General features: G+C 39.9%; 1 protein-coding gene and 1 long non-coding RNA gene across 4 annotated transcripts in view; one reads left to right on the plus strand and one right to left on the minus strand.

The window, feature by feature from the left end:
• Positions 1 to 531: 531 nt before the first annotated feature.
• On the minus strand, positions 532 to 1,844 carry LOC108962975 (uncharacterized). Its single transcript, XR_003945800.2, has 2 exons — positions 1,673 to 1,844; positions 532 to 988 (listed from the first exon to the last, which is right to left on the minus strand). It is a non-coding gene; the product is annotated as an uncharacterized LOC108962975 (long non-coding RNA).
• Positions 1,845 to 1,846: 2 nt separating this feature from the next.
• LOC103821449 (3'-5' RNA helicase YTHDC2-like) overlaps positions 1,847 to 12,800 on the plus strand; it is a 30,311-nt gene continuing 19,357 nt past the window's right edge. For all 3 annotated transcript variants that reach the window (XM_030236823.2, XM_030236825.2, XM_050986691.1), the window contains exons 1-7: positions 1,847 to 2,137; positions 2,386 to 2,476; positions 4,636 to 4,832; positions 6,582 to 6,778; positions 7,425 to 7,591; positions 10,376 to 10,478; positions 11,737 to 11,893. In XM_030236823.2, coding sequence (XP_030092683.2) covers positions 1,957 to 2,137; positions 2,386 to 2,476; positions 4,636 to 4,832; positions 6,582 to 6,778; positions 7,425 to 7,591; positions 10,376 to 10,478; positions 11,737 to 11,893 — 1,093 coding nt within the window. In that variant the 5' untranslated portion in view covers positions 1,847 to 1,956. The remainder of the gene's footprint in view (positions 2,138 to 2,385; positions 2,477 to 4,635; positions 4,833 to 6,581; positions 6,779 to 7,424; positions 7,592 to 10,375; positions 10,479 to 11,736; positions 11,894 to 12,800) is intronic.

Raw genomic sequence — 12,800 nt, forward strand, 5'->3', positions numbered from 1 at the left:
AGGGGACCGCAGCTCCCATGTACCTTAGGAGAGACCTCAATCTCTCCTACACACCTTTCAGGTGACCTCAGTCCCCTGTGCAACTTGGGAGAGACCCTAAAAACCCTTAAGTGCGCCTTCTGCTGATCAGGCTGTGCACCCATACTCTACGCACTAACCTAAATTCACCAACTATGTACATAATGCTGCAGAAAGGAAAAGTCTGAAATAATTAGAGAAATTTATTAAAAATAATTTGAAAGCCTTGTAGTTTACATTGAATATACTTGGGGAATTTTAGCATTTATCTTTTGTATCCTCCCTGCTTCAAAGCTCTCAGGTGAAGTCAGGCAGTTCCCCATGAACTCCACAGCAGTTGGATGTTTGAATAAGGGAGGCTGTGAAGGTGGTGGCCTAAGGTTCCATTTGGATTGTCAAACTGTTGAGAAAACTTCCCTATCTGACCATATCACAACCCATTTGGTTGGGGACGTGATGTTCGCTGTAAATTCTTTGCTCCTGTTGTACATGAGAAGATTGACCAGGCCAATATTCAAGCAGCAATCACTTTATTAATTAATATGGTAAAGTATAAGCAATAGAGCGCTGGGTACAGTGGGGGAAGTTTTCCCTCTAACTGCACAAAGATAGTTGGGGCTTACAGGTATTTACAGGGGTACTCATAACTTTTCTCAGCAGTTTCTATTCCCAATTTTTATGTCACAATTTTATACACTATTGTGATTTAGTTTTTCTCAGGATGTATCCCAGAAAAGCAGGTGGTGGTGGTGGTTCAGTTTCCGAAAGAAGGAAGAAGTCTCCCAGGTGGTGAGGTCCAGTCTCCAGATGTGGGTCCACCTTTTGACTGCAAGGGCTATAAATCTCATAACAGTGATGTCCAGCTTCCCTTGGTTGAAACTATTAATCCTTGAGTTGATCTTCATCTTCCTTTCTCAAGCTGCATGTTTCCTTTTTATATATTCTAAAGCTCTAGTTTCGAAGATCCTTACTACAAGAAATATTCTAAAATTATACTTCAAAAGGTTATTATTGCAAAACTCTTTAAGGCTTAACTACAAGCAGAAAGTTCCTGTCAAAGAAACAACCTTAAAGCTTTAATTTAAATGCTCCTAAATCAACTTCAGACTTACAAAGGTTAATTGCAAACAAAGGATAGGTTCAAAGGCCTTCTTCCATGCTTTACTTTTCTCAGTTATTTTTAGGATTTGTAACTGTCCCATGGTCAATTTCCACACATATTACAATCACAAATACACACGTTGCCTGTATGTACCTGACACGAAACACAGCTTTGTATTTCACATTCCCTTGAGCCAAGACGGCAGTCCACAAGTCAGGGACTTTTATCGTTTTACTATACAGTCACCTAAAATCCAGCAACCAGCCCTTCGAGTACTTCTATATAAGTGCAGAAGTGTTAGCTAACAAGCTCTCAACTTCTACAACTAACAACCTGCCAGTCCTCACCACAGACTTTGGTACAGAGCAAGAGGTAGAATATGTTAGCCGTACTTTGCCAAGACATAACAAGAAAGGAGAGAAATAAAGACGGAAAAGAGGAAAAGAGAAGGAAAATCTTGACGACTCCGTAAAACATTCAAAACAAACAAGGCTGACAGGATTCCGATATTACCACCTACACTGAACGTCATTCATTGAAATCGCATGATACCTGACAGGTATCGCGCTGCTTCCTCAGTCACGGCCGACTGTGGCACTATTACTCAACACGGATTCCACGACACACTCTGCAAGGCTCTGCCGGGCACAAAGCCATCCCAGGCGCTTCCTTCCGGGTGCAGGGCGGCTCCGCCTCCCGCAGCCACCGCGCCGGTGCGATCTCCGCCCGGCGCCGGGCAGACGTCACGGCGCCGCGCCCGCCCGGCCCCGCTGCTGCGTCGGGGGCAGCGCCTGTGGTCCTCGCGTGTGGCGGAGCCCCCGCTCTGTGCCGGAGCCATGTCGCGGCCCAGGAACGTCCCGCCGCGGCAGCACGGCGCGGGCACAGCGCGCTCGGGCGCTCCCGCCGCGCCGGGCCGCGGCCGAGGCGGCAAAGGTCTGAGGGATATCCGTGTCGACGAGGAGGTGGAGATCGCGGTGAACCTCGCTCTGGAGCGTTTCCGCTATGGCGAGGACACGGGTGCGTGGGGGAGCCGCGCGGAGCGGGGCGGGCGGGCAGCCGGGCCCGCGGGCTCTCCCGGGCAGGAGCATCTCTAACGGCCGAGTCCCGCACGGGTGCCCGGGGACAGCGCTGCCACCAGTTCCGCTGTGCGCGGGCAGCCTGGTGGGTTTGGGGACTGATAAACTCGCGGCGCCGAGGTCTGACGTCCGGGATACTGCCTGCTGAGTTTTGTGCTCGGGTTTTTATTTTTTTAATTCTCTTTTCAGAAATGGAGTTTCCGTCTTCTTTCACTAGAACCGAAAGAGCTTTTGTTCACCGGCTCTGTCATTCTCTTGGATTGATATCGAAGAGTAAAGGGTAAGTTTGACTCTTATTTTTATGTATTATTTTCTCTTTCTGGTGCAAATTTATGGGATTTCGTTATCAGTGGTAAAAAGATCTGTGTTTTTAACTTGTCCTGCGGTGAAATTGAAATTAACAGGGCAGGATATCTTTCTCCTTTTTCATGCCTTTATTAAAAGTAATCAGCTCAAGGTTGGGAGGCCCGATACACCCGCCGTTTCGCCGTCGCAGCTCCCTGGAGTGACTCAGAGGAGGAGGCAAATGCAGCTTGTCCCCCAGGGTGCATAGATGGGGGTGGGGTTCGTCCTCACGAGAGCAGGTTGGGGTTTACACTCCTGGATCCCGACTTTTGAGTTTGCATTCTTGGGTCCTGGCTCCAATCAACATCTTCTTAACTTGTGGTGAGGGGCCATTAAGGTTTTCAGAGTCTGCTGGCTCTGGACTTCGCCCCTAATGTCCAGACACTATTTTGATCCCTAAATTCCATATTGGCTTGCCGGTTTAGGGGTTTATTAATTGCGTTTGGGCAAGCCCCCATTCCATCTTGGCTCTAAACTTATTATGCATACTAACTCCTGGTCCCCTTCCCTCCTCCGTCTGGGGGGGAGGATGCCATCCTCACACCTGGCCACAAGCAGGGTGATGCTGATACAATAGAGTGAATTCTTAACCGTAGATGACTAACGACCCGATACTTAAACAGGTGATTACAACATGCAGCCAACAAAAGCACTCCTCTGCCAGAACTGGTTAAACCTGTAATTCCACAACCTTTACAAAAAAATGAGTAACCTTTTTTTTTGTTCATAACAGTCATGAGAAATAGTACTAGAGAAGAAACTTTAAAAAGTAAATATAAAAATAATTGTTTCTGTGCTTTGCTTGATGTCTGAGTAAAACAACACATGACCTACTAGTTTGTAATGCAGTTTTGAGGGCTTCATGTGCATAAGAAAGACTTCTCATAAAGATCCTTCCTGGTTTTTTTTTCCCCCTGCACTAATGTGTTTTCAAAGGTTTTGCATGGAATCTCCTGCGTTGACAGGTGGAATTTAGAATAGCATGTTCAAAAGAGTGTTTCTGTTGGGAAGCATAGGAGAGGGTTCAAGTGTTGCTAGCAGGCAGAGGGAGGTCATAGTTCGCCTCTACTCAGCACTGGTGAGACTACACCAAGAGTGTTGTGTCTGTCCAGGGCTGGGATCAGCAGGAGGACAGAGACCTAGACTGGTGAAAGTTCAGTGAAGGACCAACAACCTGGTGAAGGGGATGGAGCATCTCCTCTATTCAGAAAGGGCCAGAGTGCTAGGACTTTTCAGCCTGCAGAAGACAAGGCTCAGGGGGGGTCTCAGCAGTGTATGTAAGTACTTTAAATGAGGATGTAAAGAGGACAGAGTCGTTTTTACCAGGGGCTGCTGAAGGTGGTTGTGCCTTTCCTCACAGAGGCTGCCCTTGCCGGCACCTGGATACCTACACCAGTCTTCCACCCTCGCCAGGGACAAGTCACTGGGCTCTTAGTGTGACCTTCTGTTCTTGTCCTGAGAAGTTGTTTTGAAAGTGTTGATGTGTCAGTTGTAGCCCAGGCACAAATTAGTTCAGTTTCAAATACATTTATGACAATTCTTTGCGTTTTGGTGTCAAGAGTTCACACTGAGAAGTAGTTCAATGTTACGGTTAAGTGTTTTGGCTCCATTTCTACATAGTAAATCTTTGATAATCAACATCCTGAGATCTGATAAGTTTTTCTGGATTTTGTTAAGGCTTGGAATGCCACTAGCAGGGAGTTTTTTTGTCTATTTTTCTTATTTGTTGATTTTTAACTTCTAAATCTTCAAGTTAGTCATAAATTCAATTTGATATCATAACTCTCAGTATTGATTGATAAAATGATTGGTAGAGCTGGCTGTATTTTGGGAGACAGATGCAGTGATAATTGAGGCATAGTCATCCGATGTCTGCAGCGTCTGTTTTGCACTACCTCACATGAATAGAAGCTGCTTTTGATGATGATTATTGTGAATGTTGCATTATGCTACTTAGGACATTATTTGGAGGATTCTTGTTACGACATTATATTTGAAAATAAGCTGAAAGTCACCTTGAATTATTGTCAAAGATCATTACATGGGGGTAACTAGTTTACTTATTCCTGAAATGCCTTTTTTCTTTTCTCCCAGAAAAGGAGCAAATCGATACCTAACTGTAAGAAAAAAGAGTGGATCGGGACTGAAACGAGCAGTAATGACTTGTGCCTTAACTCCTGGTACAAAACACGCTATTTGCACTTTAATTCGAAATTTTCCAGTCACAAATAAAGAACGAACAGAACTGCTGCCAAAGACAGAACAAGGAAATGTATGCGCTGTTGAATCTGGTATGTTCCATGTGTCTTGTGATATGGACTTGTCAATCCACAAGTTGAAAAAACAACTCACAAACCTCTCTATTTTCTGTCTCTTCTTCTCTCCTAACTGACAGTCTTCTTACTAAACAAACCTAATAATTTTCTTGTCTAGTGATTGTTAATATAGGTTCTTTTAAAACCCATGTCATAAGATGCCCAGGCAGTCGTGTCACCCACATTGCAATGTCTCCCCTGTACCAAGTTAATTTTCATTCTTTGAGACAATTTCAACCAGATTTTTTTTTTTTAAATACAGTTGGAAAATGTGGATTCCTGCAAGTTCCATGGGGTAAGAATAAAGAGAGAGGTGTTACCATCACTCTGTGTAAGAATACCCTTAAGAGAAAATGAGACTGTCTGTTGTGCCTGTAGGAATTCATATCCTTGATAAAACAAGGAATTTGTATTTTGTTTTGTCATCTAAAATAGATTCAGTCTGTAAGAGCTATAAAGTAAACTTCGGCTATTATGTAACTTCTTGATTTCTAGAATACATAAAGTCCTCTGGAAGACAAACTTCTGATATGTTTTTTTTTTAAATAATGCTTTTGGCATGGTTGTTGCCTTAAAGTTATGTTTGTAAAAGTTGTTTCTGTGTACAAAGCTGGGTGTAGTGAACAGAGAACATAGCAGTATGCCTTGTTTAAATGGATATTTCTGATTCATTGTGTTCGTTCTTTTAAGTGCTTCCTTTGCTAGTGTTCTTTCTCAGTTCTTTCATTTGTTTAATAGAATTGTTTAGTTAACAGAGGGAAACTATGATAAAGGTACCAAAAAGCAATTTCTTAGGGAAGTAGGGTATAATTTAATGAATAATTTAAATTTTATCTTTCTTTACATCTCCAGAGTGGTCTTTGGCTCTTTTAATCTGTTAGTCGGTGTCTGTCTTGGTAAAACAGTGTTTGGAATTTAATATGTGAATCTGTTAATTGCATTAAATAATTGCATTATGCCTATATAATTGCATTAAAATTGCATTCACAGTGAGCTTCTCATTCTTCTGAAAAATAATTATTAAGGAATTATAGAGTAGCATTTAACATACTGATGTTGAAGTAGCCTCCTCAGAAGACTGCAAGTTTTTTAGCTACTTATGCATTGCTTTCTGATACATCACTTTTCTCTGTGGCTCCGGGGCTCTCAATACATCGTGTTTCAATTAGTACCTGTTAAGACAAATCCTGTGGACTCGCTATTAGGTTATGTAAGACTGACTGAAAGGAGGTTTTAAAAGACAAGTAAGGATGTGAAAGAAGGCATGTGAATCACAGTAAAGTTGTCTTTTTGTTGGAAAACACACTTGTCAGTTTGGAATAATTTTAATGTTTAACTGTCTGGTGGATTTTTGTAGGCAAACTCCTGAGATGGGAATGTGTAAACAGATATGAAGGCCAAGGCTTTCTTTCTCTGATTTAGTTTCTATTTCTCTTTAAGCTTTTCATGCCTTTTTTTAACTTCCGCAATGTACTTTGAAAATTCAGTTTAATACTGTGATAATTCAGTTTAAAATTTCCATGAAAGTAAAAAAAAATCTTTAAACTGTATTTATTTCAAGCACCATAACAGGATGCGTTATCATGAAAATCACTTTTACATATGTCATGGGTTTCTCACTTTAACAACAGGGATGCTAATAAAATCAGAAGTGTTCATTTTTAAGTACAATTTTAACTAGTGTTTTAATGACCTTCCTTTATAATTCATTGATTTCTTTCACAGAAAACAAAGAAGTGAAGACAAGTGGACGACTTAGTGATGGTATCCCCCAGGTTCCTGTGAAAAGAGGGGAATCAGAGTTTGATTCCTGCAGGCAATCACTGCCAGTTTTTGAAAAACAGGAGGAAATTGTTAAAATAATAAAGGACCATAAAGTTGTTTTGATTGTAGGAGAGACTGGATCAGGAAAAACTACTCAAGTACGTTTTAGTGAAATAGAAAACATAACAGTGTTGATACCAAACTGATGAAAAATCTGTACTATTTCTGTAATAAGGAATTTTTTTATTCTAATTTTAAGGCTTTTGTTTTCCCATATGGTTCAAGGTCTAGTGTTCCAGTTAACTTTTTTGGTCTTGCAATACTAAGCCAGCTGATACATATTTAAAGCATAAGTTATTCTGCACAATTATCTGATGGATATCAGTTATTCTTTGAAATAACCATAGAATATTGAAGGGAAAGTAGCTACAGTTTTGTATACCCTTTTCCTTCTAAAGCTAGTTCCTAGTATCTGGAGTATTACTGTGTTACAATGAAAGATTGTCTACCGGGTTTTTTACACAGATATCCCCGGAGTGGGGGAGAGAAGCTTCAACTTTTGGTTGGTTGGTTGGATTTTTTTGTATTTGGTGTTGTTGTGTTGTGTTTGAAAGAGATGAAACTTAATAGACAAAATTGATTTTTGTAGCCTTTTTGCCACTTCAGGTACATTTGCAATGATAATCCTATTGTGAATAATTTTGCACAGTGTGTTATACTGAGGTATAGTTAAATTGTTTCATTGTGATAAAAAAGTTATGAGTCTATCAAACTGAAAAGCACATTTAAACCACTTCTTTACAGATCCCCCAGTTTATTCTTGATGACTGTCACAAAAATGGAACTCCCTGCCGTATGTTTTGCACTCAGCCAAGACGCTTGGCAGCAGTTGCTGTGGCTGAAAGAGTGGCAGCAGAAAGAAGAGAAAAGATTGGCCAGACAGTTGGTTATCAGATCCGATTAGAAAGCAGGTACTTATGACATTTTTTAATGCCAGTTGGTCTGGTATTGGTGTTTTGTGTCTTGGTTATTTAAACTACAGTGTATTTGGGTTGCAGCCAAGTAAAATACCACAGTGTAGGATAAGTAGGATGTGTTATTTTGGATAATGAATGTTTAAGAGTTGAAAAGGGTGTTTTTTCTCCTGTATTATGCAGTTTCGTGCAGTGAGTTGTTCTATAGAACTGAACTGCAAGTGCTTTCTCTTGATTTCTTCTAGGGAGTATCTGTGTGGATATCTTTGTCCTCTCTACTTTTAACATTGGTAGATCCAAAAGTTCTGCAAGATTTGAAAATAGCTAGGAAGACCAGCATGCTCTGACAAAAGCTATGTGGGGAGAGTTTATAGGGCACAGAAGAGGGAAAACAACAAAACTGGAAAGTGAACAGTGATGTTGAGCTTTAACAATCTACTTTGGGTTAAATTTATTCTGTTTCATCTTTTATGTTTAAAGTAAAAGCAGAAATTCTAGATAACCTGAGGAATTTGCTCCTAAACTATAGCAGGGATGGATGAAAGTCTGAGGATTGTGTGTGGTTTCTAAAATCTTTGAGTTGTGTAAATGATGGGCTTTTCAGGAATGGGCAGCAGCTGGGATACAAGTGAGGGGAAGATGGCAAAAGGTATGGCTGGTTATGTTGCTTATATGGATGAAGATAATACATTTCTAATGAAAGTGAATGCACTTGAACAGCAAAGCCAAGTTGAATTTTGTTATGCATACTGAAGGTCGCTCACAAGGCTAGAAGAAGAGCATCAGAAGAGTGAGTAAAGATGAATTGCAAGTAAGGTGGATGATTATTGTATGGAAGAATTATGCTGAATGAAGAAAAACGGAGTATAGGTCAGATGGAAGAATTACTGGAAGCAGTGCAGAACAACCAATGAGTTCTCTTGAGAAAGAGCAAAAGGGAGAGATGGCACTGTTTCCGTCTTGGCAGAAAGTGTTGGATGGAGGTATTTGCAGTAACACAGAAATCTGGTTTTTTATAGTTTAGTGTCTGTTAGACAGTAGGGGTGATTTCTAGGAGGCTGATGAAAAAGAGAGAAGAGATCAAAAAAGTAAAGCACTTCCATCTGGTATGTGTTCCCTAAATTCAACATGTAAGAGTATTTTTGAAGTGGAAAAAGAATCCCATACTTGAAATAAAGACATATGTATGTGTGTTCCTTTGTTTAGTACTCTACAGTTTTTTGTGGAAGTTTTCAGTACTTAAAGTGTCAGTGTTGGAGGAAGTAATTGCTGTTTTTACTTGCACAGCTAGCACTGCCATGGGTAGTAAGTACTTCTAAACAATTTTATATTCTTGAAAAATCAAAGCATTTGGAAAGATTCAGCTTATTTCTTTGAGATTCAGTCAAGTATAGTGTATTGCAAAGTTTTGGTAGTGAGGGCGGTGTTTTTTTGTGAGAAGAAGCTTCCCATGTGTCTGATGAAGCCTCTGGCAGTTGGCTGTAAGAGAGACCTCCCTCTAGCCAAGGCTGAGCCCATCAGCAACAGTGGGCATGACTCTGGAGCAACGTATTTGAGAAGAAAATCTGCCCAGCAGTACAAAGAGAGGATTGCAAATGTTAGAGCAATAGTTCTGCAGACAGCTAGGTCAGTGCCCGAGGAGTGGCATGAGGTGCTCCAGGTGCCAAAGCAGAGATTCCCCTGCAGCCTATGGTGAAGATTATTGTGTGGGAGGATGTTCCCCTGCAGCCCATGGAAATACACAGTGGAGCAGTCCACCTGCACCCTGGGGAGGACCCTAATACTAGAGCAGGTGGCTGCCCAAATGAGGTTGTGACCCTGTGCTGGAGCAGGCTCCTGACAGGACATGTGGCCCCACAGAAAGGGGAGTTTTCACTGGAGCAATTTTGCTGGTGGTACTTGTGATCCCAAGGGGATCCCATGCTGGAGCAGTCTGTTCCTGAAGGACTGCACCACATGGGAGGGACCCACACTGGAGCAATTTGTGAGGAGTGTGAGAAATCTCCCCCCCCATGAGGAGGAAGGAGCAGCAGAGACAAGATGTGAAGTGACCACAGCCTCCATTCCATGTCCCCCTGTGCACTGAGGGGTAGGAATTAAAAAAAATGGAAGTTAAACCTGGGAAGAAGGGTGGGGTGGGGGGAGGTTTTGTAGCATTTGATTCTATTTCTCATTATCCTACTTGGATTTAATTGGTAATACACTAAACCAAGTTGTGTGAGTCAAGTATGTTTTGCCCATGATGGTAACTGGTGAGTGGTCTCTCCCTGTCCTGACTTTGACCCTTGGACCTCTTGTTGAATTCCTTCTCCCCTTTCCAGCTGAGTAGGAGAGGGATAGAGCAGCCTGAGTAGGTGCCTGGTATTCAGCCAAGGTCAACCTACCACATGTAGACAACTACTATATCTGAGGGTATTTGGAAGAATTGTAACCTGTTTTTTCAAGGCAGTCCAGACTGAATTTTCCAGTAAATTAATACAACATGACAAGGTTCTCTAGATTCTGTTTCACTTGCTTATGAATTTAGAAAAAAATGAATCTCTCCTTGTTTATTAATCACTTGTCAGAAGTTTTTGAGCATTAGCACTAAGAATCCTTAGGAACTCTTAGGGATCAGGCATAATTTATAAACAAATAGTATGCGTGAACTCCTTGGTGACAGAACTGTGATTCCACTTCTGGTGAGGAGCCCTTCAGTCTTTGATTTTCAGTAAATAGTAGAAAGCTAGCAGCATTTAAATGGTGAAAAAAGCAGCAGCATCTTTGTTCACTGTTCACTAGGGTTTCTCCAAAGACACTGGTAACCTTTTGCACTAATGGCATACTGCTTCGCACGTTGATGTCAGGAGACAGCACCCTATCAACCGTGACACATGTTATTGTGGTAAGGATCTTGTATTTCATGTGAGATGGAGCAGTATGTATTGTTCCTTAATTGGAAGATGAGCCCCTAGTTTTCTGTATTAATTTGATGGACATTTAAGGTGTTTTTGTTAAGTTAGAATCTGAATTAACTTTAAAGAGTTACTGATTTTTTATTGTAATATGCATATTTTTCTGGGGCTTATTGTTTTATTTTTTTTCTTAAAAAAAACATATTAGGTTTTTGTCAACAGTTAATTTTTGAATTGTGATGTGATTGTGGAGGGTAGAGGTCATAATTTTTCTGAATTTCCTCTGTCAGCAGAAAAGCCTTAGGAAGGTTCAATACAAGTGTCTCAGAATTTCTGTTATTGGGTAGAGGTCATAATTTTTCTGAATTTCCTCTGTCAGCAGAAAAGCCTTAGGAAGGTTCAATACAAGTGTCTCAGAATTTCTGTTATCGTGTACTTGATTTTGCTGTACCAAGTTTGCAGTCCCTTTGTTTGCCTAATGTTTTCAATATAAAATGTAGTCTAATTTCTAGTAAGTTATTTGTGTTGATGTATGATTATGTGAACTTCCTATCTTGGAGTTTGATAAGTCAGTGGAACCAGAATGTTTACTGCAAGTTCTCCACTGCTGAAAAATAAAAAACCATGGTAAGTTTAGGTGGCTGGCTGTTTACTGAGGAGGAAAAAAGCACAAGAATGGTTTGTGCATTCTTGACTTTAGTCTGCAAATCTTGTTCTTGATTCGTACATTCAGAATATAAAACTAAACAAAAGATAGGCAAAGGTGATTAGTCGGATGTGTGCCTTAATGATAAGCTTTGTGATTTACTGGATCCAAGAAATCTATCTTTTTTATCATTATGTGGTATCATACAGGGTTTTTTTAATTCTTATCAGTTGTGAAGGATAATTTTAGTGAAATAAGATTTAGGATTTGCAGTTTGTGGTTTTATCGTGAAAATGAGATTCAAGTGCGAGAATTAGAGAAGTTTCAGATGCTCTTTTTGATATCTGAAATGAAGGTCTGTGATGGGTTGTGAATTACAGTGCAGTCTACTCTGATACCATTATAAAACCTTTTGAAGTATTTTTTTACTTTTGGATAGATTTAAAAAAAATCTTTCGTAAGTTAAACTTAAGCATTTTATACCTCTGCAATGCACCACCAAATTACATGTTTTAGTTTAAAAAAATCATATTTGTGAAAAATTATGATCTTGGATCTGTGATGTTTACTTTTTTTTGTTTGTTTGTTTTTCTTTCATACAGGATGAAGTACATGAGAGGGATAGGTTCAGTGACTTCTTACTAATAAAACTAAGAGATGTGTTGCAAAGCCAAGCCAATTTAAAACTAATTATTTCTAGTGCTGCTCTAGATGCAGACCTCTTTATTAGGTATTTTGGATGTTGCCCAGTAATACACAGTAAGTACTTAAGTAAACTCTTAAATCTCAGTATACCTGTCCTGAGACTCCTAGGTCTCAACTGAACTGTACCAAACCATTCTGAGTCAAGGCTGGTGATAAATACACTACAGTTACCAGCAGTGGTTGTTCCTTGTTTACTTATGTTTGTTATTTCTTAACTATTTGCATCTACCTCAGAGGGAAGTGTTTTTATCAATGGATATATTATAAATGCAGGGATGTCCTGGTCTCCTCTGTGTTCAATTCAATGAGGATAATGTTCTTAAAATGCTGGTCTGCATAGTGTTACAAATCCTAGGATTTACAAGAGTGTGATATCCTTTAGTATAGTCCAGTAGATCGTAATTCTGGCTTCAGAGATTGCTACTAGTTAGAGGATAAAATTCAGAAACTATTCATTTCAGAAATGCAGTCCTAGGCAAATTGGGATGTATATTTTAATCATACGATTCTTTGCTTTGTTTAGAATTTTCTACACAAGTCATTGGTTAATTTTATGGAATGTTAATGAGAAAGCATTATTCTTTCTTATTTACACATAAAAGTGTTCATTTCTGGTTTTCAGGTTTAAATTATTGCCTAGGAAAATAAGGTTTGCAGCTTGTTGAAGGCATGAATCTGGAAGTTACACTTGATTTTAATATTTGGCAATTTTTTTTGGAGGAGAAAAACCTCATTGTAATTTTTGTATGGCTTTCCAGTTTACTTTTTTCTCACCTTTTTATCCTTTTAGATTAATATATTTATTTTGGAAATTCTGGCTACTGTCTCTTTTTTCAGTTTACTGCAGTGGTTTTACTGTTATCTCATACTGGATTTCACAGGATAATCACAATTGAAAAGATGCTTCTTCCAATTTTGAAGGTCTAGAAAACAGTGATGTTAAAAGAGAAATTAGAGTAAG

This window comes from Serinus canaria, chromosome Z, assembly GCF_022539315.1.
Source record: "Serinus canaria isolate serCan28SL12 chromosome Z, serCan2020, whole genome shotgun sequence".
Classification (NCBI taxonomy): Eukaryota; Metazoa; Chordata; class Aves; order Passeriformes; family Fringillidae; genus Serinus; species Serinus canaria.